The sequence below is a fragment of the Orcinus orca genome, chromosome 1, assembly GCF_937001465.1.
Source record: "Orcinus orca chromosome 1, mOrcOrc1.1, whole genome shotgun sequence".
NCBI classification, from domain to species: Eukaryota; Metazoa; Chordata; class Mammalia; order Artiodactyla; family Delphinidae; genus Orcinus; species Orcinus orca.
In genome coordinates this window covers 148,087,128-148,115,015 of record NC_064559.1, presented here as the reverse complement: position 1 = coordinate 148,115,015, position 27,888 = coordinate 148,087,128, and the positions used below count along the sequence as shown (strand labels likewise).

At 38.0% G+C, this 27,888-nt stretch overlaps 2 protein-coding genes across 5 annotated transcripts in view; one reads left to right on the top strand and one right to left on the bottom strand.

Annotated features, from left to right (window-relative positions):
• The window catches only part of TNNI3K (TNNI3 interacting kinase), a 288,986-nt gene that overhangs the window by 209,582 nt on the left and 51,516 nt on the right, over positions 1-27,888 (top strand). For 2 of the 4 annotated variants that reach the window (XM_049703163.1, XM_004279954.4), the window contains exons 24-25: positions 20,682-20,741; positions 23,902-24,071. In XM_049703163.1, coding sequence (XP_049559120.1) covers positions 20,682-20,741; positions 23,902-24,071 — 230 coding nt within the window. Of the gene's footprint in view, positions 1-20,681; positions 20,742-23,901; positions 24,072-27,888 lie in introns of those variants that run through there. The other 2 variants (XR_007474235.1, XM_049703161.1) reach the window with 2 other exon arrangements.
• On the bottom strand, positions 381-13,876 carry LRRC53 (leucine rich repeat containing 53). The gene is given in 4 exon segments (XM_033405983.2): positions 381-2,932; positions 5,566-6,063; positions 10,675-11,466; positions 13,789-13,876. Coding segments are annotated over 4 exon segments (3,714 nt in total). The 3' UTR covers positions 381-596.

Below are 27,888 nucleotides of genomic sequence, written 5' to 3'. Positions count from 1 at the left end.
TACTACATCTGGAAATCCTTAAATTTTTCTCTTAGAGAAACAACAGTTTTTAAAGACTTCTACTTAGGATCTAGCATAATTGTCAATAGAACAGTCGCAAATGGTTGAAATATGCCAATATGCATATCAGCTAGACTACAGTTAACAAACAAAGCTCAATTTTTATTTTCATACCATAATTAGGAAAACAGATCAGGCACAAGTATGAATGTATAATCATCTATGTCGAAAGAAATATTGTAATACCACTAATTGAGATGTGTATAGTAATTTCCATAAAATAATCATCAAGTGTAAATCTGCTCAAGTACTTTTTCTTATTTAATCTTTCATTTGCTTAAGGCTTTTTTTTTAATGTTTGTTTTCTTTTCCAGGATGAGGCACAACTCTTCTTTCCCATTTTCCCATTCCTTAGAGAAGCAAACTCAATTAATTGTGTCAAACATATCTCGTGGCTCTTTGATTTTTGCATTATATTCAACTGTGTACTTTTATCTTATTGATAACAAAGAGTTAGTGAAGATTTTTCCTCCAAAATACTGCATTTGAAATGCATGCAAAGGCTAGGGAGTGTCTGTGTGTCCTTTTGAAGAAAGCTAAAGTAGAAAAGGATTATTATTTGAGTTATTTTTTTCACTTTGTTCTGCCTCTAAAGGTGATGAATTAACGTATTCAGCAGAGGGTGGACACAATGTAGGTTTAGGAGCAAAGTTTTCAGCTTCATTTATTCTTCTAAGAATTAGAGACACCTTATTTTCTGCCTCAAAACTAATGTCTTTTAACTCTGGTAATGTCTCCCCTGTCACTGCACCTTCTTTATGTGCACTGTTATCTTTATCTGTTTGAAAATCTTGAACTTCTCTCAAATCATGCATATTACTGTTAATTTTAAGATCTATTTCACTACAAGGTAGTCTATTTTTGCTTTCATAGGAACTTGTCATTCTCAAATCCTTAGCTGTAATAGTCGCCTCGACAGAGTTTGAATCATATAATATATGTTTTTCACTTTTTCCATTTTCCCAAGTTTGTTGCTTTTCTTTTGTGGTGCCATTTAAGGTCATCTGTGTGGTGCTAATTAACATACTAGAATTTGCCTTGCTTTCATCGAACATTTTTTTCTCTTCTTTCCCTACTATTTTTATCTGCAGTGCTTCAGTGCCATCATCTCTGGGCAATGCATTTGTGCTGTCAATTCCTTTTTCACTACTATTGGTTAGAGGCCAGATGGCTTGAGTACTAAGAGAGGTACTGATATCCTTGGGAAGCTCTCTTTTATTTTGGTATGGAATAGAATTTGTCTTCATAAATGTAAAGTTGCCCTTGGATTGTGTCCGGGAAATAGGAGAGGAATCATAAGTTTCTGTTTTAGGAAGTTTCTTTTCTACATCATTTCCCTCACCCATAACACAAATTTCCACAATTGGATGTGATATTTTAGGTTCTGTCATTAACGTTTTTTCTTCGTTTCCAAGTTGTTCGTGACTTGAGAGTTGCTCTGCATGTTGTAAGGTTTGATTTTGATCTAAAGTATGTTCCTTGTAGGTTTCAGTCCTGTGGATTTGATTCCACAGGGACAAAGAAAACTGATTTAGCTCACTGGTCTTTGATTTGTCCTGCTCCGTGTTTTCAGTGGGCTCTGTCACCCCTTGGTCAATAACCCCCTTAAAATGGTGGGATGGTAAAATATCCCTTCCTATGTTTTCCAAAGTCGCTGGTAAATAACAAGGAATGCCCAGTGCAAGGCGAGCTGCACCTCCCACTTGCTCAGTCGAGACGGGGGAGTGTGACTGCCTGTGTTCAGTCACAGTGGGTGTTGGCTGACGCAATGTTGATGGGTTTCCATCAGGAATATGACCCGTAGGGTGACAGTTGCCTTCCATAGAGCTCTGGTTGGCCACTGACAAGTTGTCAGCACTGAAGAGAGGAGCCTTTTTAATGTTTTTTCTGTAATATGGGGTCTGCTTTGGGGCATGTTTGAGAGGCAGCCGTTTTGCAGTGAATCTAACATAGTTGTTACTCTCTGACTGTTGGTGAAAATCTGCAGAGGACACAAGGTTTATTTTGGCTTCTTTCTCAGAAACTTTGGAGAATTTATTAGAAAGTGACAACACTTGTCTGCGTTTCTTTGGGAATTCTGGCAAGGATTTTTCTGGATGGACTCTAACTTTTCTAAAAGGGTTTAAATTTAATTTTATCCTTAAATTTTGTCCTTTAATTTTCCCTTTGAAGTCAGATTGATTGGTTCTCTTCTTTTGCAGAATTTGTGGATCAGTAAGCCATTTTCCTCCTTTGTTTCTCTCCTGAGGATGGCTACATTTTTTGAGATCCAAGTTGGTCAGGTGGTTACTTTGATTTTTCTGTTCTTTCCAATGGCTTGATGTTTTGGATGACATCACCAACCTATTTTTTTCTACTAAATCAGGATGATGGAAGCTAACCTTCTTAGGGGAATATGTCTTCTTGATTTTTGTTGATAACCCCAATAACTCCATGTTGTCCTCACTCATCAGGAATTTTTCTATTGCTCTGTTAATTTGGATTTGCTCTTTCTTGGGCTTCGAAAGTTCTCGACGATTTGGCTTCCTTTCTTTCACATAATCTTGAAATTGATCACAGGGCACATATTTACAGATAAGACAACTGTTTGGCTGCAAATACCCGGGCCTGCTTCGTGTTAACTGCCCACAAGGATCATCATATTTTGATCTATGTTTTTGTAAGGTTTTTTGTACAGAGTGTTCCTCAGGCTCACAAGGCTTGGATGATGAGCCTGTAATAAAATGTCTCAGCCTGTGTGGTTGTAAGCCATTGTGTCCTTTTTCTATTGGAAGCTGCCATGATTCATTTGTTAAATGCTTTTCAAGACTTTCTCTTGCCAAGGCTGAAGCGGATGTTGCATATCTTCTACTAAATGTGTCACTGCTGATATCTGCTGAACAATAAATGCAGGAATTTAGCACTGAGCAGAGTTTTATTACCCCAACCAAACAGATGCTTAGAAGCCTTATGAGAGGTGCAAAAAGGACTCCTCTGATTATGGCAATTCTTGAAAATTTCCTAATTTTTAACCAAATCCTCAAGGGACATTGGGCAGTTTGGTGTGTTTGCAATGGCACTCTTTATGGCCACATTTTAATCAGTTGTGATGCTGATGTAAAAGTTGTGGAATTAGAAATTAAAATATTCATAGTTGTAAATCTTTAGATTAGTTGTCCATTAGGTTAGCTTTAAATATGAATAATATCTAAATTCTTTCCAAGTGGCTATAGTAATTTTTTTCTCAATTCATTTACCACTTGGGACTAAATATTAGGAAGAACATAATAAAATATTGAGTAATATATAGGTTTCAAGCAGATAATAACCTCAACAATAACAGAGAAATACTTGTGATATTACTGGTTCCAATAAGGCAGAGTCCGTATCTGGTTTACTTGGCATCACTTAATATTCATTAAATATTTGTTAAATGAATATGTGGTTTCGACTATGGCCTGGTCTGTGTTGAAAGAATCTGTCTGAGACTCTTAAATGGTACATGTTAATACAATATTTATTAATGATACATGTTAAATAATATTAATGACAAAAATATTAGTAATATTTCACCATTAATTGAGCATAAGAGGTAGGCATTGTGTTAAATATTGTACATTCATTTTTTCATTTAAGAGACCTGATCCCTTGGACAAGTCCTATTTTCCTAGCACATTTACAGAGGAAGAAACAAGTTTAGAGAGGTTGCATGTTTTCTCCCAGTCACATGTCAACTAAATGATACGGCAGAATTTGACCCAGGTCTGTCTGATACTAAACCGTATCCTCTTCCACAATGCATATTAAGTTTAAAATTACATCTTACCAGTGTACTTTTTCTTGTTTTGTGAAATTGGTTTATCCAAAGGAAGAAAGAAGTATTCCTTTCAGTGATAGAAAGAAAGAGGTGAAATAAGCCCCAACTTGCATCCAGTTCTAATCTAAGATCTAACTTCAACTCTCTGAGTAACCCTGAAGAAGCCATTTACTCGCTGGATATCAGGAGATTAGACTAGTGGGAACTTTATGTGGGTATAAAATTCTTCCGGGGAAAGAACTGCTAGCCTTTAACATATCCTAAGAGAGTTCTGTGGCTCAAAGATAAATATTAAAAGCTATTGGACTAGATCACCTCTAAAATCTCCTCTACCCCTGACATACTGTAATTCTATATTTCCGAGTTAAAAGCCCTAATTAGAGTGATATTGCCTCTTACAGACTTCTATTCTGGAGCAGGTGTGGTCTTGAACGTTTTCTCTCCAATAACTGTCCTTTCCAGCTTCAGTACAATGCCTGGCATGTAGCAAAATTTCAAGTCTTTCTTAAAAGTAATTGTATTGATTTGACAAACCAGCATTTGTGTGGGTTTTAAATGGTTAAGTGGTTAAATGGTTAAGAGGCCACTTTCCCTTTAGTATAGGCGTTTCCCACAGAGAAGTGAAGGCTCTGGACAAAGCTAAAATGAAACATCTACCTAAGGTATGATTCTATTGAAAGGCTAAGTGCTTATTGCTTTATAAAATAAAACCTATCTGATCGGGTTTCTATGGCAGATGTTTTCCTCCTTAGCCATTCCTCTTTTCAGTCAAATCATCAGGCCCCCGAAACTGGTAAGATCTGAAGTCTGGGGGATGCAATGGCATAAACTCACATCCTGCTTTATACCACATATGGAATAACATACAGTTTCGTTCTTTTCCAATTGTCCCCAGATCCATCCTTAGGGCCAGATCCCCATGGTAAGAATTTCTTGGTGCAGCACCTCTGTCATTCATATTCTGAGAGAAAGCTCTGCCTGTTGTAAACCGATTCAAATAAATGACAGGAACCTCTTGACAGAGCAGCTGTCAAAGGTTTCACTGTTGAGCCTGAAAGCATTGCCTTACTATTCAGGGAGAAAAGGGAAGACATTTAATTCATTGCCTCCACCTAAATATTGACATCGCCCATGTACAGTGGGTAGATGTCACAGCCAGATTCACTCGGCTCCCAACATGGGACAATGAATTAAGTCCTGACTTTCCCTGAACTGGGAAGTTATCATCCCTGACAGCTCAGCAAGCAAAGTATGTGTCTTGACATCATTCCTGAAATGAATCACTAGCATTAGAAGGCCGATTCTTCTAACATGTCATGCTCTGGGAAGGTTGCTTACTGTAGAACTAGCATTAGACTCGAAGGATGTTGGAATAGAAGCCAATACTCAGCCTCCTATAAATCTTAAGAGCACTATTGCTATTTAAAAGGCTTCTTAAAAACAAACAAACCAAAAAAACACATTGTTAGGTGTCGGGTCACAAAATTCACTTGCCGATGGGCACAAGGTGTACTCTCAGCTCCTGAGGTTGGGAAGTGTTCATCTACACCTCACTCCATACGCACAGATACATGTCCATTGTCTTTAGGAGAGGAATAGGCTGGTGCCACGATGATTTTTATGGCATTTCTCTTTTGAGGAAATCAAAGGAGGCTACCCTTTCAGAGGGATTTAAACAGAGTGGGATTTTCTAAAACAAGACAACTCACCTATTGTTCTTGTGACATGCTGTGGCAGAGTTTGAGGTTGGACTTCCCCAGGCTCACGATTCCTCAGCTTTTCAACTCTCTTTGGACAATATCTTGTAGGTAAGCTGGCTTCATTAAAAGCTGCCATATTCCCAGGAGGCTCTGAACATCCTGACTGCAGCAGTCTGCCACCAAAGCAGAAGAAAGTACCGTCTGCCCCATGGCCCTTCCCTTTCAGGTTAAGGGCTGTGGACTCAGAGGCCAGTACTGCTTGATGGCTGTTTTCCTGTAAGAGCGGCATTTCCTTTCTGGACCCCACAATGGACATGACCTTTATCTCGTTTTCCTGGGTTAAGTGGCAGTTACAGCATCCCTCAGCGTGGTAATTTCTTGCCTCATGATCACGCAGGGATTCATCGAAGGTTCTGCAAGGAAGGTTTTCTGTGTGTTCATTTGCTTTGCCTTGTTGGAGTTTCCAGTTAAATACAACTAAACCCAGGCAAGTGAGACCAACAGCTCCTGTGACAAATAGAGAGACTATTAAAAGATAACATCATAGGAAGAAACATATAAATCATCAAATGTGAAATCCACAAATATCAAGGTTAATGGCTTAAAGGGTGTCGAAATGGGTGGGAAATCTACCACCATTTGGAAAAATATTAGTCCAGACAGAGGATATTTAATCGACATTGTTCTGTTTTCTAATTTGGATCTTTCTTTGTATTGATTAAAAATTATAAGAAACAATACCATCTGGAATGTGTTTGACAGAAAAAGGGGTTTTTTTCATGGACTGAAATTCATTCAAGATAAAATAATTCCTGCATTAAAATTCCTTTTCTGCCTATGGGAAATGAAACTTCCTATTTCTTAATCCCATAGTCAATAAAAATAGACCACATTTAGCATTATACCCTGAAATTCTCATGTATAATAACCTCCTCCACCCAAAGAAAAGAAGATTCTACAAGCTATTGCCATATTTTAATCACCTCTAAAGATTCGTCCACTATCTCAGAATACATCATTGACTTCTATTAGCATAAAGGTCAAACTCCTTGGCATTCAAGACTCAGTATATTCTTGCCATAACCTTCTTTCCTAGCCTCATTTTTTATCATTTCCCACATTCAAACACTATGTTTCAAACTCTTCAATTCATTAGTCTTAAAATGTACTTCTAAGCCTTTGTATATTCTCTATGATGCTTCTAATACTTTCTCCTATCTCTGCTTATTTGAATTTCATTTATACCTTAAAATCTAAGTCTTTTGCTATTTTTTTTCCCATCTTGCAAAGATCACTCCCTTCTTTGAACTACCACAATAAAATTATTGACATCTAATCTCAGAATTCCTGGTACAGTCATTTCATGTTCTCTATAGGCTAGCTTATCCTCTAAATAACATTGTAAACGGCAGTGTTTCTCAAACTCAAGTGCAGAGTCTAACCTGTTTCTACCTCACTGTTTCTCATCTTGACAAATGGCATCCTCAACCACATAGATGTTCATACCAAAGTCTCTGAGTTACACCCAACTGTCTCTCTGACACAGTGATTTCCTTTTTTCTTGGCACTTATAACAGTATAAAATTATTGTGTTCACTTATTCATTTGCTTGTTCACTGTCTGTCCTCCCCTGCTAGAATTAAGCACTATGAGGAAATGGATCTTTTCAGTCTTATTTGATATTGTATCTCCAGTGCTCTCAACACTGGCACAGAGGAGACATACCAGAATTGTTTATTGAATATTCTTAAATAAACAGAAGGAATTCTGTTTATGAATCCTAATAATGAAAAGCACTGAGTGGTCTCATCTTAAAAATCTCCAAAATGATGATCAGGAGGACATGGTGTCAATATAGACTGAGTTTGGAGTTCTGCGTTCAGAGTCCAGCTTTACCTATAACTTGCTGTGTGACCCTGGGCAAGTCAGTTGCACTGGAAAACTCAGTTCCCTGACTCTGGAGATGAGGACAGTGAATAAGATGATACCAGCGTTCTAGACTCCTTGATTGCACTATGCCTGGTTCTCTCCACTGCAGACAACTTTAATGAAAATGTGATGATATTTTTTAAACTTGGAAGAAAAGAGAAGGGGTCGGGCATAGTTGTTTCATATTTTTCTGTTAAAGATGAAGATTAACCAAATAGAATAGCAGTTTCTGGCAAAATCTGCCAACCTTTTTGTAGCTTACCAAATCGTAACGTTTTAAGCCCCATTTTTATTTCTTTGACAACAATACACTCTTGGAAAGTGCTACAACATATTGAAATTATGAAATCTCTATTAAAAACACCATGTTTTTTAAAAGTAGTGGCAAAAGTTAGATCAGAACATTTTAATTGCCAAATCCTAGAGTCTGGGTTTTTCCAAAGGTTTTGGTTTTTAAATGTTAAAAACATGAAAATAATAAAATTTTAGAAACATCTCTGTATCTCTTACGTGGAGTAAGAAAACTCAGGATTCAAAGCTCTGTTCTGATACTTTTCTTGGGAACATTTTCTAACCTCTCTGAGCCTTATTTTTCCTCCTCTATCAAACAGGAATAACTAATACCACTCAGAGATCAAGTGAGATAATATATGTGACATGTTTAATTCAGTATTTTGATATAGTAAGATTCAGTGAATCGTCATTGTTATATGCTATTGTGGTTGTAATTGCTGCTGCTGCTTTTTAGGCTTGGTATTGTCCTATTAGATCCTAAAAGCCTCAGCTGTTAGGAAAAGAAATCCAAAACAAATCATTAAGAGAATACTATTATGGCTGATGCAGTTACTAAACCAAATAATAAAGGAAAGAAAGACCTAAATTTTCTTAAATGCATGAATCAGCCACTGAAATGAGAGTAGGCATAATCTGATTATGGGATAGAGTTTCTCAGTAAATTGTGTCCAAACCACGAGGAACCACTCTCTCTCCCGCTATTGATGCTAGAGCTATGTCTGTGTCACATTACCACTCAGGTATGATCACTTTCTATTACTGCGGAGAGCAAAAACAGCAGATTAAGCTCGTAGGTAGGCTGAACCTACTATCAAGAAGATGGCTGAATTTTCATTGCCATGGGCATTGTTGCAATTTTTTAAAAGTATTCTAAGAATATTTCTGAGTTAGAAAGACAACAAAAATGCAAAATTAATGATAAAAATCTCATTGAAGAATTAGAAATGTTAGAGCTTCATGAAAGCTTTCTCTTTTTATCCTCCAGTTCACAGAATAGGAAGTGTCAAGAGGTTAGGTGCCAATTAGCCACTTATCAGTTTTAAATTCACCGAATATGATTTTACATATTACTTGGAATTGTGATGATTTATCTATAGCCAAAGAAGACAATAGAATCAGAGGCCAAATTTTAGTTCTAAGTCTTTTTCCCACAATTTAGAGGGATAGATTATTGACCACACTTTCACTTCAGGAGGAGTAGCACCTTCGAAGGAGCAAATCGGTATGAAAAGTCAGAGCTGTTTTAAAGAGGAATCTCACTTAAAAACAACATCAAAACAACACAAAAAAAACACAACAACAACACAAAAAAAACCATTACATTTTTATGGTAATTTCACACACAATAACTTAACATGCATGTAATAATATTCATAATTTATCAACATGTTAAGTTTCCTATCATTTTGACAAAGCCTTTGGAACCTTCCAGAATTTTTATCTATTTCTACACTAATGCAGAGTTGCTAACTTGGCAAAATCTTCTCTAAAACTAGACATAAAAGATACCTATAACATACTAAGTATTCTAAGAAACACATTTAAGGAGAAACTCTGTTGCTCTAGTGCTTTTGTCTTTTGTGGTAAATTATTTCTTAGCACGTAAAATTACTGACATGGTTACACATTTTCTAAAACAATTTATCTTCCTGAGAGAATTCCAATTCACTTCCAAGTGAATTTGATTACTGCTGGTGGTAGTTTCACTGTCTAGACCTGACACTGGTCTCCATCTATCCTGATTAAAAGGAGCTAAAAATCTGATGTTCAAGTGATTCACTGGAAACCTGCTATGGAATAATTATTTATGGCACATATTCAAAGTATATCAGTTCAGTCCTGAGTGCCATTTGCAAGCCTCTGGTCCTCCAGTGTTGGGGAACCCCCCACAAACACACACACTTCTCATCACCATGGCTACCCACAGGTACAAAGGATTTCACCATGCACTGAAAGCATACAAACATCTAGATATCTTGACAAATCTCACGCATATTTGGTCTTTGACTAATGCCACAAAGCATCACATCAGATCATTCATCCAGTGAGTTGTAATGATAGCTGATGCATAGTTTAAAAAATTTTTAAACTACCATAGAAAATTTAAAGAATTGGATAGTATCCTCTCCTTAGTCAGTTGGGGGGTGGGGTAATGCTCCAAGTTTATAAACAAGTTAGACAAACAGAAATCTTAAAAGAATTCAAAACCCCCAAATAGAAGAAAACCAAGGCTCATAGCAGATTAATCACTTGCCCAAGTCACACAGCAAGTAAGAGCAGAGCCAGGTTTCAAACCTGGATAATCTAACTGCGGAGCTCATGCTTGTATAAGCTGTATATATGCTCTTGTATAAGCTTATAGAGCTTGTATAAGCTCTATAGTACTTATACAAGCACTATAGAGCAGGATGCACCTGGTTGTCATAATAGCATCTCCCCCTGCACTTGGTAAAGCCCACTGATTCTCACTCCACCACAGAGAAGCACACCGATGGGAGTGCCTTGAGGAAATAGACTATGTCTCATCACTTTTTTAACCCCTATCTCCCAGCATCTTAATGAATGTACCAGTACTGAAATATAGACTATTCCCTCATTACAGACAAGAAAACTGAAGTCTGAATAGCAGGTTAATGTACTCAAGATCACAGTGCTAGTTATACCAGGACTAGAGCTCTTGAATTCTGGTTCAAGACCCTTTCCTCTATGTTAGACAACTTCTTTGCAACATGTAGTTTTTTCAACCTATGCCAACTCAACTAACATCCTCCCACACTACTGACAACCTCTCCCTTCCACAAGCCCTGGAAACGTTCCCCAGTTGCCTGAGAAAGGCATCATTTAGTGTACTTCAAGAATATGGAGGAAAGCTGGGCACACTTCTCCCTGTCATACCTGCAAAGCCAAGGACAGTCAGCAGGGCCACATCCTGCCCTGGGAAGAGGGGACTTCTGTCTTTTAGAGCCAGAGTGAGGTTGGCAGCCTTGGAATTGCAGTTAGTCTCAGACAGCCTTAGCACACTCTTTGCAGTGGCCACAGCCATGGTGGATGGCTGACAATTTAGGTCCTTGGCATTTCTGTGCGTGTGAGCAGAAGACTTTACGTAGTTTCTTAAGAACCAGGCAAGGGGGTAGAGATCACAAGTGCAGCTCCACTGGTTCTTATCTAAGCTCAGAAGGATTAACTGCTTCAGTGGAGTAAAAACACCGGGCAGGACTACTTCCTGTAGTCAAGGCAGCGGCCGGAAGGCATCTTTCCCAATGTAGGAAATACAACTGTTAGATAAATCCAGATGCCTGAGACTGTGGAGATCTGTGCCTCCGAAAGAACTGTCTGTCAGTTTAGTGACCTGATTCCCATCCAGCTGTAGCCGGGTCAGGCCCCTGGTGTTTCGGAACCAAGACCCTTGCGGGGCGCGGAGAGCGTTATTGCTAAGCGCCAGCACCTGCAGACTGCGAAGCTTGCTGAAGCTGTGATCGGTAAGCGAAGAGCTGGATATTTGGTTGTGCTCCAGCAACGACGTCCGCAACTTTGAAAGGGTGTGCAGGGCGTCTTCCCGAACATCCTCGATGCCATTTCTGCTCGAGGAGAGCAGAGCAAGATTAAACAAGAGGGACAGATTTGTGCTCTCTATAGAGGAGAGATATCCATCAGTGATGATTAAAACCCTCGTGGTCACAGGGGCTGCTGTGGAGAAGAAAAGCACAGACTAGAAGCGAGTATACACACGTGGGAGGGGAACACAGTGGAGAGCAGAGATAATCAATACCCTCTGAGTACAATCCTATCACCTGGGTAAGAACAACAAACAAAAAGAAAATGATTCTCTGATTTCTCAGTTTAAGGGGAAGGTGGCTCTTTTCAGAATGATGGATTTTTATATTCTTTGTTACCATGACATGTTTATTTGAGAAACACAAACCCATCTGTTCCTTTAGATGTTAAATTTAATTCATTGTTTTGGATTATCATCATTGATGTTTTTTTGAAAGTGGCTTTTCAGGCTTTCTCTCTGTGAGGCTGTGTACTGACCTGCTCCAGCCCTGCTGGCCCAAGACAGAGTCACTCAACAGCCGAGCCTGTATCTGAGCTTCCTAACCAGTTTTCCACAAGCAATGTATATTTATGCTGTGAAGCCAATCATCTTTTCTCTCAAACATAAAGGTGTGGATTGGGGTGGCAGAAGTGAGAAGGACCGTTGGTTTCTGCTTTTTAGCTCCAGGCTAAAAGTTGGCAACTTGGTAAGGATCTATGTTCTCTCCAGACAACCTGAGGATCTGTCAGTGGGGTTCTCATTAAAGTCTGGGCCATCTTGGCCTCCTGTCTAATATCTGTTCCCACCAATGAAGTCCATCATGTAATGACAGGTGGTACTCAGGGCTTCCAACTGTTAAATCCCTTCACCATAATCACCCTAGAGCTATCACTGCTCTGTCATTAGAAATCAAAGCGTTTTAACTCGATAAAGATGTATTATAATCAGGAGTTATTGTAACACATCTTTATCATGCTAAAATTGTTTTGACTGCAAATGACAGTGTCATAAGGATGGAAGAGTCCATTGTCCCTGGGAGGTCTACAGGTGATATTAGAACAATCAACCATGGGGGAAGCAAATCACAATTCCCTTATGAAATTCAGACTACATCACTGAAACAAAGAGATTTTAAAAAATGTAAAAGACAAAGGATTTCCACAGTGCCTTCTTTTGGAAGAATTGCTCCCATCTCCATAGCACGAGTCATGGGGCTTTTGTTTAGGGGTGTTATTTTTTTAGTATTTATTTTTAGTATTTATTACTGATTATTTGAATTCTATTAATTCTAACCAGTTTGGCATTTTGTTCCTTTCATCATTGTTTTTCATGTGGGCTGAGGGAGTTTTGTTTTTAAGGATCCTCAGTCCTCTAGAGATTTCTGGCTCTGAGGGAGCAGGCTATTGTTTCTGTCAATTACTTCTTGTCTAGGACCAGACAGGCTCCACTTGCAAATCATCCATTTAAGTCTCTGTGTTTATGAAATCTAACTTCACAAATGTGACACTTTGTAAATGAGAAGGAATATATAGAGGTGTAGCAATGTAGATGAGCGATATTTGTTTCTTACAAACAGCTATCTCTGATCAAAATTTAAAAATGTAGTGAAGTCAGATCTATTTGAAAGGATGGGAGTTTAGTGTTTGTTAAGTGTTTTCTATACAGATCGGAGATGGTATACAGCGAACTAGCCTTGAAACTGTCTCTTTCCTGTCAGGAATGACAATGCCATCTACCTCTTAATTCTCATGGGGTCATAGGATTTTAGAAATGAAAGAACTCATTTTCTTCCACTCAATCTTAGATTTGTTTCTGAAATTTTTCCATTGGCATGGTTTATAGCTTGTTTATCTCTTCTTGGATATCAGGATGTAAATCACATTCTCCTCAAATTTGTTAATAAGGTGTCTTATTAAATTGTTGACTTAAGCAAGCAATATGTAATGAATACAGGCAGTGTATCTTGTTAGCATTTCTACAGCTCATTTACTACCAATAAAAAAAGACTACACTTTCAAAATTAGATGCACTTTGATAATAATCTGTTTTGCTGGTACATCACTTAATCTTACTAATGCTGAACAATTGCACTTCAGGTTCCTGATTCATTGATATTTCTTCCAGCCTGTGGTAGGTTTCAAATCTGCACAGAGTGTGGACAAAATATAATTAAAGTGATCATTTTTTTTCTTTTATTTAAAAAAGTATGTAACAATAAAATGGTGGTATTCTTTTATAAGAGCAAAATACCTCAGTTACCTCTGAAGGTCTTAAAGTAGTTTTGGTTAAGACCACCAGGGATGAACAGGAAAATAAAATAATATTATCAATCTTTAGTCACTAAAGAAAGCTTGCTCTTTAAAAGTTTACCTCTTTCAGACTGAGCCGAGAGATCAGTCAGTACAAAGAAAGGCATAGCAATGAATTTGTCAGGTACACTGAACACTGCTTTTTAGAGTTACTGGTTTTATTACCTACTATATAGGTTATCTGGTGACAGAGGGTTACATCCTTGGTGCACACCATACATGATGCAGGGCAGGCTGCCACCAACTGCAGCATAATAGCAAAGAGATGAGCCATCCACCTGAAGGAAAGTAGAGAGCAATGCACGTCATAATGTTGGCATTTATTATCCAGGGATTTCAGTATATTCAGCTCATGAGGCATTTTGGTGATTTCTGCTTTTTAATGGGCACTTTGGCTTCTCACATGATGCTAGATAAATGGCTGAAATCCTTAATTTGAATAGAATTTAAACTGAGCCGTTATAAGGAGCAAGGATATAGTGTGCAGCACAGAGAAATATGGCCATGATTTGTAATAACTTAAAATGGAGTAAAATCTATAAAAATATTGAATCACTATGTTGTACACCTAAAACTAATATAATATTTTAAATCAACTATGCTTCAACAAATATATATGTATACCCACAATAAACAAAAACACAAACTGAACTGTTAAAGCATTTGACCATAAATTCAGAGAACTCACATCCAAGGCACAGCCATTCATATAGATTATTAAAAAATTAAGTTACTTTGTAAAACACTTGATTGTTTGTTGAGCTTTTGCAAATACATTACCTTATTTAATTCTTTTAATTTGGCAATTCAATTTGAAGCTGAGAAAACTGAAGTTCAGAATGGTTAATAAACCATCCAAAGTCACATAGCTATTAGGTATTTAACACCAAGTCTTTTAACTCCAAATCCAGTGTTCTTTCTAGTATGCAGAACCTAATCTCAGGCTCTGAAACATATATTTACAATGAAATTATTCTTCACAGATATAGATGCCACAGATAGAGAGGGAGAATGAAGGAGCATTAAGATCACAAGCTCTACCTAGCTTTGAATTCAGCTCTCCTATTTACTGACTATACTATCTTAGATAAATTATTTAATTTTTCTTATTTTTTCCTTTTCATGTTTAAAATAGAAATAATAAATGCCTACATTACAGAGCATTATGAGTTAGATAAAATGTTCTAAGTGTTTAGTAAGTATCATAGTTTTACCATTATTTCAGTTCTCCAATGAAATATTAACACCGTTTTGGATTTAATGTTCAAAAAAAGGCCATTCATTTATAATGTATTCCCTGATTGGTTTAAAAAAAAAACTTAAAGCAAATTATAATAAAAAACCTTCTACCCATACAAAAAGTTTGAAAATAAAATAAAATGTAAAAAAACATAAAACTATTAATTCTATCATTCTTTCAACAAGTATTTATTGAATTCCTTCTGTGCTCCAGGCATTGCTGAAGGCACTGGAGATAGAATAGCGAGTGATAAACTCCTGCCCTCGTTGGATGGACATGTTACGAAGGGATGTAAACAATAAACAAAAAATATGAAAATATGTATTAAGTCATCTGGTGATAAGTTCTATGGAATAAGTAGGGCAAATATGGTGACAAGAGAAAACTGATAAAGTAACATTTGAACAAAGACCTGGGAAACATGAAGGGTGCTGATCAGTCCAGGTGGGAAGAATGGTAAATGCAAAGTCCCTGAAGGCATGTGTGCTCTCAGCCTGAGGAAGTCAGCGTGGCCTGCTACACAAGAGGAAGAGGAAGCCAGGAAATAGCAGGGGCAGGCTGTGCATGTCTTGGAGATGAATGCAAGAGCTTTGGTTTTTTATCCATATAAGATGAGAGTAATTGGAGGCTTTTGTGAGTGGCATTACTTCATCTGTAGCACATTTTTAAATAATTATTTTGGCTACTGTGTTCGTTACTATAGCTTTGTAATACAGTTTGAAATCAGGGAGCATGATGCCTTCAGCTGTGTTCTTTCTCAATATTGCTTCAGCTTTTGGAGTCTTTTGTGGTTCCATAACATTTTTAGGATTGTTTGTTCTATTTCTGTGAAAAATGCCATTGGAATTTTGATGGAGATTACATTGAATCTGTAGATTGCCTTGGGTAGTTTCAACATTATTAATTCTTCCAATCCATGAGCATGGGACACCTTTCCATTTATTTGTGTCTTCTTCCATTTCTTTCCTCAATATTTTGTAGCTTTCAGTGTACAGGTCTTTCACCTCCTTGGTTAAATTTACTCCTAGGTATTTCATTCTTTTTGATGCAATTGTAAATGAGATTGTTTTCCTCATTTCTCTTTCTGATAGCTTGTTAATAGTGTATAGAAATACAACAAGATCTTTGTATATTGATTTTGTATCCCTGTAACTTTACTGAATCTTTTTATTAGTTCTAACAGTTTTTTGGTGGAGTCTTTAGGGTTTTCTATATCAACTCATCCACATACAATGAGTTTTATTTCTTCCTTTCCAAGTTGGATGCCTTTTATTTCTTTTTTCTTGCCTAATTGCTATGACTAGGACTTCTAATACTATACTGAATGAGAGTGGGCATCCTTGTCTTATTCCTAATCTTAAAGGAAAATCTTTCAGTATTTCACTATTGAGTCTGATGGTAGCTGTGGATTGGCTACCATGTTGGGAACATACTTTTAATAGGCAAAGAATAGTAGCAGCAAAAGTAATTAGAAGGAAACTATCATAATACAAGCAAAAGATGATGGTTTAGACAAGGATGAGAGGTAGTCAGATTCTGTATAATTTTTTATTATCATGATGCAATTTAATGTAACAAATTTGAGCTCAACTAAGCTATCCTGTGCAGTGGAACATGCTAGGTATACAGGAGTAAACAGGCCTTTGCTTACCCTCAAATCATGTTCCAGCTAGTGATATAGACATGTAAATAGCTAGTTGTAACACAAGAAAGAATGAAATAAATCTAAATAATAGTGAAAAATTATTTTGCGAAATCCTTGGACACTTTATAAAGGATGTGTCTTGTGAGTTGGGCTTGAAGAGGGCAGAGGATTTCCACAGGCAGGAATAAGAGTTAGATAATTCAGACTGAAAAAATAGTAAGAACAATGTCCTGCATTGAGCAAAAGATCTAATCTCAGTTCACTTCTTTTAGCCTACCTGGGCTGCTTAGAGTCTGCCCTATGCATATGTGGTTCAGAGGTCAGCCAGAGAATTAGGCAGAGTTTATATGCATATTCTGGGGCTCCCTCTCCCAGACCCCTTTCTTCTAGGATTTCCCCTCATTTTCTAGTGCTTACATGTGATAAGCAGGATTCTAGGATGGCTCCCAAGATCCCTTCCACTTTTTTCCAGGAATACCACCTACGTTTGAGTTTGGACAAAACCTATGAATATGATGAGATATTACTCCCATAATTATGTTTCCTCATATGGCAAGACAAAGATTATTCTGTGTAGGTATGACCTAATCAGATGAGCCCTTTAAAAGCAAAGAATATTTCTCCAGTTGGTCACAGGGGAAAAAGTTTAGAGAAACATGCCCTTGCTGGCCAGAAAGAAAGCAAATCGCTATGTTGTGAACTGCTTATAGGAGCCATGTGGCAAGGAACTATGGGCATCCTCTAGAAGCTGAGCGTTATCCCTGAACAACAGTTGGCAAGAAAACAGGGACCTGAAGGAAATGAATTCTTCCAGTACCAGTGAGCTTGGAAGAGGCCCCTGAGCCTCAGATGAGAATCACAGAGTGAACTAACACCATGATTTTAATCTGGTGAGGCCCTGAGCAAAGGACCCAGTTAACCTGTACTAGACTCTGACCCACGGAGATAATAAATGGGTATTGATTTAAACCACTTGTGATAATTTGTTACAAAGCCATAGCTAATTCACTCTACCCTAGATGCCCTGAATTCTATCCTCGGGTTCTTCAAGCAGGCAAAACTGCAGGCTTACCGCCATCAGAATTTTAATTGCTCTCTAAGATGCAGATGGGGCCTACCCTTAGGGAAAATGTTGCAAAAAAAAAAAAAAAAGATAAGAACGTTATCCTATGCCCTTAGTTTCTTCTGTGACTCCCCTCCAAAATCTACCTGCTCCTGTTCACTCTCTGTTTCTTTCAGGTCACAGTCTTTTACATTTTATCCAGAGTTTACAGTTGTTATCTGGGGGAGGGTTGATCCAATATAAATGCAGTTTGTTCATTCAGATTCTAGATACATTTTGAGGGCAGAATGATTATGATTTGCTGGTGAATTAGAAGCAAGAGTATGACAAAGAGAGAATTCATATATTATCCTGTGGTGTTTGGAAGCAGAAAGGATAGAGTTGCCATTTACTGAAGCAGAGAAGACTATAAATGCAAGAAGTTGCATATGTGAGTTAAGAGTTCAAGAAAGAGTACTAAGCTAGATATAGATATTTGGAAGTTGTTTTTTAAAGCCGAGACTGAATTAAATCCTCAACAAATTAAATAGAGAAGAGACCCAAAGACTGAGGCCTGGTGCAATTTAAAATTTAAAGATAAAGAGGAGAAGTGAAATCTAAAGAGAAGACTGAGAAATAGCAAGTAATAGTGAATTAAAATAATGAGAAAATAGTGACCTCAAGTCCAGTTGAAGAATGTTTCAGGGACAAAAGAATGATTATTTGCATTTAATGCTGTGCCAAGTAAGATGGATTTAGCAATGAGGAGGTAAATCTGTATCCTTGACAAGAGCAGTTTCAGCAGAGTGTTATAGGAGAAAACCTGATTGGGATGGAGGGCAGATGGAAGGAGAATAAGAGTCCGCAAATTTAGGCAACTCTTTAGAGCAATTTTGGTGAACAGAGAAATGGAATAGTAGCTTGAGGAAGAAGTAGAGTCAAGAGTTTTATTTTGTTTTTGTTCATATGTTTTTAAGATGAAAGAATTTATATGTCTGTAGGTTGATGGGATAAAACAATAGAAAGGGAACGCTGATGATGCAAAAAATAGAAGGGAGAATTATTGTCAGAGCAATGTCCTTGAGTAGATTAGCAAGGATAAGATCTAGTACACAGTGAAGGAATTGCCCTCGGATAGAATCAGGCAAAGTTCATCTGTAGAAAAGGGAGTGAAGGCAGATGATGTGAGTTTAGATATAGGTGGGTGGTTGAAGTATTAGTGGGAACTAGAGGTTTGAAGAAAGAGGAGAAGGTGCAAAACAGCCATTTAGAGAGTGAGAGAGAGTGAGCTAGGAATACAAAATAGACTCTCTAAACAGTACTGAGGGTCCACTTCAGGTTAGAGGGTCATAATTTTGAAATAAGAGCCGTCAGGATGGATTTAATCAAGACTAGGATTTTTCCAACTGTGTACAAAATTCATGATTAGGGCAAGGGAGTTGAGGCTATGTGGGATGGAGTGAATATGATTGCCAGTGTAATCTAAACTAAATCATGGAGGAAATAAGGTGACTGGATGATGGTGAAAAGATGGTAACAGGAACAAAAAATAGGGGAGACATCGGATGATAGACAAAAAGATAGAACAATAGTAGCAAAAACATGGTTTTTAAGGCTGAGTGATATATATATATATACACAGGGGTTTATTGCACTATTTTCCTTTACTTCAGGGTATATTTGAAAATCTTCACAATGCAAAGCAGCATCTTCTTAAGTGGTAAGATGGTTTATGCAGTCAAAGTTGTTGGAGTCAGAGCTCCGGACAAAGTGAGCTGGGTAGAGAGGAGGTAGAGCCCGAGGGCCATCTGACGGAAACTGTGAGGATGCAGAGCACGGAGAAGTTGCAGGCATCGCTGGTAACAGGGCCTAGGGTGTGAATGACTGGGGGGCTAAGTGACCAAGGGAAGGTGGAGGATAAGAGCATTGCAGAAGAGGAGACAAAGGGCCCCAGAGGTCAGGCCACCTTAATGATTATCTGCATGGATAATAAAAGCACTGAGAGTAGTGCTAGAGAGCATGACAGTGAGCCAGATGCAAAACCTTCAGAGAAAGGAGAGGGACTCTGGGGAAAAGCTTGACAAACTGGTGGCTCTTCCAGGAGAAACCATTTGGAAGTTACAATGTCAGTGAGAAAGACACAGACCCCCCCCCCCGCCCCCTGCTTACCCCCAGTACCATCCCCACCCACCTAGAAGTACAGGAATATGTGAGAGAAAACAGCTTCCTCTTGAGAGAGCTCTGGGGGAAGCAGTGTCCTCAAGGGAGGGCTAGATATTAAGGGAGAAATTGTTCTACTAAGAATCTAAATTAGTTGGTTACTGTATCTGAATGTTAAATTGGGCTATCCACCTCCTGGCAGTGAAAGTTTCATAAAGGGAGAAATGATAGGTTATGTAACATGTCCTTAGGACCTGAAAAAAGAAGGCATATAATTTCTTCAAAAGAAACCAACTTTTTCTAAAATCCCGAGAATTTTTTCCTTAGATCCATAATCATTTATATATCTCTAGCAACTAGAACAAAGCTTGGAATATAATCAGAATACAAGAAATGTTTATTTGACCAAACTCATCTGACACTAAGGTTCATAGTGGACAATATCTTTAATGACAGTTTTTGAAGATTAAAAGCTCATCTTAACCCCTGAAATAGGGCATAGTCATGAGGTTGCTATTGATCTTAGTTTTGAATCTGAGACGGTATTTTCAAAAATAAAGCTAATTATAAAATCAACTGTAGCAGTTCTTTCCCTACAGACACATTGAACAGTGTATTATAGGGCACTGAGATAGTTAATAGTTTTTAGTATTCACTTTTATTCTTTGATTTTGAAGAGGCAAACCTGCCGCGTTAAAGCGCACAAAGCTAATTAAAGCTTTTCCACTATTTCATTATCTGAATGTAGTTGCAAATTCTGACGTAAAACTCTTATCAGAGGGAGACTCAACATCCCTCCATGAACAGCAAGTGAACATTCAATTAACACTTCAATACAAGTGTATTTTAAATAAAAATCTACTTTATTGTTAATCTCATTCTTTGCACATGCAAATATCCAATTTTAAAATCCAAAGACAGCTGCATCCCTTCTATTCTTTGGGGAAAAGAAGTCTTTTCTTTATTTACAGGGAAGACCTGAATTTTCTGAAGTTGTTACCAAGTTAGAAGAGTGTCTCTGCAACACTGAGGTAAGAACTTTGGCTTCTGAAATATGTCCATTACAAAGGCTTGAATATCTAATGACGTTGGGGAATGTAGTTAAGGTCTTGCTTGTGGAAAGAAAGTGTGTGTCCATAACTCCATTCATATTTTCACCCTGTCAATTAAGTTCTTAGGGTGGAGGAGAATTGACTGCATCTGTAGGGCAAAGGCAAATTCAGAGTGAATTGGGGCCCTTCCAACAAATAATCAGGCAAGCAAATAGACATGGGTATGCATAGCTTAAAAAATTGATATGTAAAAATTTAAAAATAACAAATGTGTTAGAAGGTAATTATGTAAATCATTACCTTCTATACAAAATTTCTTACAGACAATGAAATGTAAGCTAAAACATTAAGCCATTGTCCATTTATGTTCAATAAGAACCAGAAAAAATATTACTAAAATTAGCACATAAATTAATTGGGAGGCATTGCTTTTATACCACACATATTTTACATAAAGTGATGTGTGTTGGTAATGAGACTAATGGAATTTTCTTTCCTTAATATCAAGGAGCTGTTTGCTTTAATTTTCTCTATAATTGCCTTAATTTTCTATACACCTGTTCAGGAGATAGCATTTGAAAATAGGCAAGGGAACTGAAACATGAGCGTTAATTCAAAAATAATAACATATTCCCAAATGCAACTGAGTGCTACGGGAGAGAGGGATGGACATCACACATACAGGCTCACGTATAAACGAGTGTATGGAGGGGCAAAAATGGGGAAAAACAGCATCAACCTGAGATTGCACAACTAAATCCCAAAGTGGAACCATCCAAGGAAAGTTTTCTTTCCTTAAAATCTTAACAAAGAGTGACTGGAACCTAATCTTTTTTTTTTTTTAAATATTTATTTATTTGGTTGTGCTGGGTCTTATTTCTGGCAGGCGGGATCCTTAGTTGCAGCTCGTGGGCTCTTTGGTTGTGGCATGCGAACTCTTGGTTGTGGCATGCATGTGGGATCTAGTTCCCTGGCCAGGGATCGAACCTGGGCCCCCTGCATTGGGAGCACGGAGTCTTAACCACTGCACCACCAGGGAATTCCCTGGAACCTAATCTTTTGGAAAAGTGTTCCAGGTCTGTGATTACTGCCTGAAGTGAGTGGCTCTGTCTCATGAATCTTTACTGGAACTTACAAAGAGGAAGCTTTACTCTTTAAACATAAAACTTCCTTTCCCTTCTCTTCAGTCCTGAAACAAACGAGGTGGAGAGAAGTAGATTTGGTGGGACTACAGCAGCCCCTACTAACAAGAGCATCTGCCAGAGGCTTGGGATGTTGAGAGATGCTTTTCAGGCTTGAGTTCCAAGTATCTTCTCACTCTGAACCTTTGTGTTTGACAGAGCAAGGCTGTGCCAAGCCTGGGATATATCCAGTTAGATCAGAGAGAGAATTCCAGAAACAGGGACAATGGTAGGATCTGCTAAGCTAGCTAGTCTTGTTATATTGACCAAGCCTCTTAGCACAATCTCCCCTAGTGGAAAAGACGAATAACTATGGGCTATATGCAAAGAGAATTTGCTGAACTGCATTGCACTAATTAATGAACTAGAATCATCTTTAAGGATCTTAACTTGTGTAGCTCCATAAGGCTCTATCCTCTCTACTCTTCAACTTTTTAGTCAGTGGTTAAGATCAAGGTGAGGAAGGCTCTGCTCATCACATTTGTAGATATAGTAAAGTTGAGAGAGACAACAAATATTTGAAAGCAGGAAAAGTAGTAGGACATGTCTAAGAAATAATTTAATAGGAATAAATATATCATCATACACCAGAGTCAAAGAAACAATAGTAAAAGAATCAAATGTTGGAGATATGGTTAAGGAGCATCATGAAGGTTAGTGGATAATAAGCTTTTGGTGAGTTAGAATATGAAGTATCTGTCTTGCATCTGAATAAAGAATGTGATCATTCCTCTCTCTCCTGAGATGGCCAAACAAAATAGTTCCCAGTTATGTCCTTTTAAAGGGATAATTAAAACTGGAACACAAATTTTAGGGAATAGAGATCAGAGTGGTGAATGGATTGAAAATCCTGTATGTGAGAGCCAATTAGAGGAACCAGGGATACTTATCCCAGAGAAGACAAATCTAGGATGAGTCAACAGCTGTTTTTAAACATCTGAAGAACTGTCATGTAGGAAAGGGAATGGCCTAGTTCTCTGTGGGCCAACAGATGGAAATGAAGTACAATAATAGAACCGGTTAATTGTGAGGAAGAACTTTCCATTGGTCGGAGCTGTCCTAACATAAATGAATGGATCTGGAGACAGTGAGTTCCCCATCACTGGAGGTTCCCCATCAGATTGCATAGCTGACTTGAAAAGGATGCATAGAAGAAATTAAATCATTGAAGAGTTTGAAGGTTCATTTCAATACTGACATCACATGATTCTCGGAGCTTTACTTAGAAATGTCTTGGCTACTGTGAAGAGTTTAGAATTTATATATATTATTTTTTTAAACCAAAGTCTGCTCTCTACATGTCTTATGAAATTATAATGTCAAAGCACTAATATTCTCAGTCGTGTTATGTAGAATGCATAAGTAACAAGGGTGTCAAAAGTTCAAGAAAACTACTTTCTTATTTGTTCCTCTTCTCTTTCTCATTTTCTTCCCTCACACTCTTCTATTTTCTAACTATACTTAACTATTTGTAAATATTTTTTAAAATTCTCTTACAACAACTCTATTTAGTCCTCATGCTTGCTGGACATTAAAGCAGCCTTCATTTTATAAAATGGATGTATTTTTGGGAAAGTGTGTAAATCCATTTTATGTAAAGGGAATAATTGTAAGCTCCAATTTAAAGGAACTCTGCCATGAACCTCATCACCATAGTGAAAAATGTAGAGAATCTTTTAACCATTAAATAATAATGTTCTATTTTATGAATCTGATTTGAGCCTACTGTGTTTTGTTAAAGACAAGCATAAGTTTTATGGGCCAGCTCTTATCACAGAACTGGGTCAAAAAAAGCTAGCCAGGTGTTGCCATCAGAGGCTGAAAGGAAAAGCAAGCTGAGATGAATTGAAATTAAAATATGAGAAATCCTCGAATGGAAAGTTAAATCTACATTCTATACTATGATGTTAAGCCTGTTGGATTTATTAATTGATTGAAATTGCCCCTCCTTCACTCAGCTGATGTCGCCTGCATCAAGTAACAGCAGTGGGTCTCTCTCACCTTCCTCTTCTTCTGATTGTCTGCTGAGCCGCGGAGGGCCTGGCCGGAGCCACGTGGCAGCTTTACGGAGTCGTTTTGAATTGGAATATGCTCTAAATGCAAGGTCCTATGCTGCCTGGTCCCAAAGGTAAGTGGTAGTTGACAGTTACACAGTCAAGTCAGATTCCAGAATTTCATCAAGATAATCACCTGATTTGCTTAGTATCAACAGGGAACTTACCACCCCTGTGGCAAATTTTGAAAGGGGAGTTTTGAACCTATTTTTCTTCTAATATTTTGACCAAAAATTAGAAATTTTGTTGTCTGTTAGTCTAGGTTCTCTAAGCTTCGGGTTAACTCTTGCTTAAGCAAGAATTGTCTAACTACAGCAAGAACTGTCTAGCTACAACAACAAAAGGAATTTATTGAAAGTATTCTGGGAGTTTCTTATGGAATTTAAGGAAGAATTTCTTGTGTGGGAATCAAGAAGCAACTCTGAAGGTCTGAGCACCAAAAGTTCAGTGTTCTGAGAATTACCTTATGACCCAGCAATTCCACCCCTAGGTATATTTCCAAAAGAATTGAAAATAGATACTCAACAAATACCTGTACTCAAATGTTTATAGCAGCACTATTCACAATAGCCAAAAGGTGGGGAAAAAAAAATCCATCAACAGATGAATAGATAAAAAATGTGGTATCCATACAATAGAATATTATTCAGCCGTAACAGGAATGACGTACTGATGCATGCTACAGCATGGATGAACCCTGAAAACATGCTAAATGAAGGAAGCCAGGGACAAAATTCACATATTGTATGATCCTATTTATATGAATATCCAGAATAGGTGTACTAGTCAGTTTGGGTAGCTATAACAAAATACCATAGATTGGATGGTTTAAACAACAGAAGTTTCTCACCATGGAGGCTGGAATCTGACATCAGGGTGCCAGCATGGCTGGGTTCTAGTGGGACTTTCAAATTTTCCTGGTTTACAGATGGCCACCTTCTCACTGTACCCTCACATGGCAGAGAGAGCTCTGGAGTCCTTTTATCTTTTGATAAGGGCACAAATTCTCTCCGATCAAGGGCTTCATTCTTCTGACCTCATTTAACCTTAATCACAACCTTAAAGGCCCTATTTCCAATACAGTCACATATGGGGTTAGGGCCCCAACATATGAATTTGGAGGGAGGGGGGACACAATTCCATCAATAGCAATAGGTAAACCCATAAAAACAAAAAAGTAGATTGGTGGCCCCAGGGTCTGGGTTGGGGAGGAGGAAATTGGGAGTAACTGCTTAATGGATATGGGATTTTATTTTGGGGGGATGAAAATATTTTGGAATTAGATAGAGGTGGTGGTTACAAAACATTGTGAGTATACTAAATGCCACTGAATTTTTCACTTTAAAACGATTGATTTTATATGATGTGAACTTTACCTCAAAGAAAAACAAAAGCCACAAAAAAAAGTTTAAGCAAAGGGGCAAGTCAGAAAAAGAGGAAAAAAGAGTTCAGCTTTCTTCCATAGCAAACTGTGCCATTTACACGCCCCAATCCCCAATACACAGTCTCCTGCAACCTACGACATTCCTTGAGCAAGTCGCATAGCTGAGTCCAACATCGATAGGGAGAGAAAATATACTCAGCCTCTAGTGGGAGGTCCTACAGAGTCATATGGCAAAGGGCATAAATACAAAAAGCATAACGAAGCAGGAATAAGTACAGTCTGCCATGCGAGAAAATATGATTGGTCCCTTTGGATTATATGGCCACCTCTGGTCTAAACAAATGTGGTTGGAGTGAAGGTGGGGTCATATTTCATGTATGTAACCCTGGTCGCCAATGGCCTGATCTGGATGGAGAACAATAAAGGCAGGCACTGTGAGCTCCATGGATACCCTACAAAGTGCATACTGCAACTCCTGGAAAATCAGAAAAGATTGGCTTAGAATCTCTGTCCTTCCACGTGTGCTCCAGAGCATTTGTACATGAGCCATTACACATGCGCACTTATACACACACATGCACATATACACATTCACACATTCTGTCATCAGAGTCAACATTTTTATCCTGAAGGTGAGGAAAGATTATCTGGATTTAGCAAGGATCCTATACCATCTACAAATTGCTATTGTTGCCTTTTTAGCCATAGTTATTATATTCCTGGTCTGACAAAAGAGTTGCAGCTGCAGCTGTGAAGAGATGAGAACCTGAATCATGAACTTTAATCTATGGAATGTCATGAAGTTAAGTATCAGCAGACTTGATTGATAACAAGGCAAACTGAACACAATTCTTTACTGGACTCCAGTCTCTCACATAATTTCATAAGGGGCTCATAGGCCAAGATTAGATTAGGTTCAGTCACAACATCATCTTCAATTCCATCTGCTCTTCTTCTTTACTTGTGGTTTTAAAATTAATTATCTGAAGAGACAGATTTTGGTATTTCCAAAGCATAGTCACCCAAGCTTTGTCCACTTGAGGCAGAGGTTAAGAGGATGAGCTGTGGAGTCAGATCTGAGGTTCAGTCTTGGCTTTACCACTTAAGAGCTCAGTGACCTTGGGCAAGTTACCTACATCTTATATGTAATATACAGATAGTAATACTAGCTCTTAGGATTGTTACTGGGAGAGGCAGTATTGTCACAAGAGTGACTGAGTGAAAAATGCCAACAGACCCAAGCAAAGGGTGCAAGTTCCCATAATGTAGGTAAGTCACACAACTTATAGACAGCTACCCAGATGGGAGGCACAGCAGCACACCCAACTGGATGAGTTGGGGGTGGAGGGAACACAGCTGCTCTGGCCTTCAAGAACCCGGAAGAAGGTACACCACTACTCCTAAAACTGCCCAAACAGGGTGGGAAAAAATCATCAGGTGTTTTGAGATGCTCCCTTTGATATTCTCACATGGTTTTTTATACCTCCCTGGCCCTTCGGGACAGTTACGGAACCCTGATAAGTACTTGTCTGTCTACTTGGTACAAATTTCTCTTAACAGCCTAGCACACCCTGAGTATTTGTTGTGAGGGTGCATTGAAGGTCAGTTTGTAGTTGTATCACTCCTCTAGTAAGGTCAATCTTTGGACTGCTTGAAATCAACTCCAGAAATAAGTAAAGCATTTAGCTAAGTTGTAAGATGCACCATGTCTGTTTTATTCATATCTGTAACCCTAGTAGCTAGCAGTGTAATTGGAATGAAGTCAATATGTAACAAATATTTGTTCTGAGGATAAAAAAATTGGATAAATTGGCTCAATAATTTGTAATTATTATTATTTTGGAGCATAATCAGTCAATAAGCTTTAATTATTTTCTCTATTCTTTCCTTTTAAATAGCTATCACTATTGCATTTCTACTGCATGCCAGGCACTATTTTAGACACTTTGAATACTCATTTAAGTAAACCTTAGAAGTTAGGTATTCCAATTTTTATAGATAAGGAAACTGAGGCTCAGAAAGGGTAAGTAACTTTATTAAGTTTATTGAAGCAGAATTGGAGTCCTCATGCAGGACTCTCCTATGCTTTCTGAATTTCTCTGGCACAGGAGGTGTCACTTTTCAGAAGTTTGATATATTTTGCCAATACTTGTATTTACTGGACTTCTTCCAATGTCTTCTGGAAGTTGGTCAGGGAAAGAATTCAATTACTCCTCCCAAGCCTGCCTTTTCAGCATGTGTATAGGAAAGAGCAAATGAGACCAGAGATCAATAGGTTCTTAAAGTCAAAGAATCCAAGGATCCAGCAGGGTCGTGAGTTTAACAACCTGGAATTCAGCCGGCTCTTTGGCTGCACATTAAGAATCACCTGGGGAACTTTTACAAGTACCAGTGTCCAGGACCAATTAAACCAAAATCCATGGGGATGGCATCCAGACTTCAGGAGCTTTTAAAGTTTTCCAGGTGAGCCCAATATACATCCAAGCATGAGAAGCATGCTCAAAGAG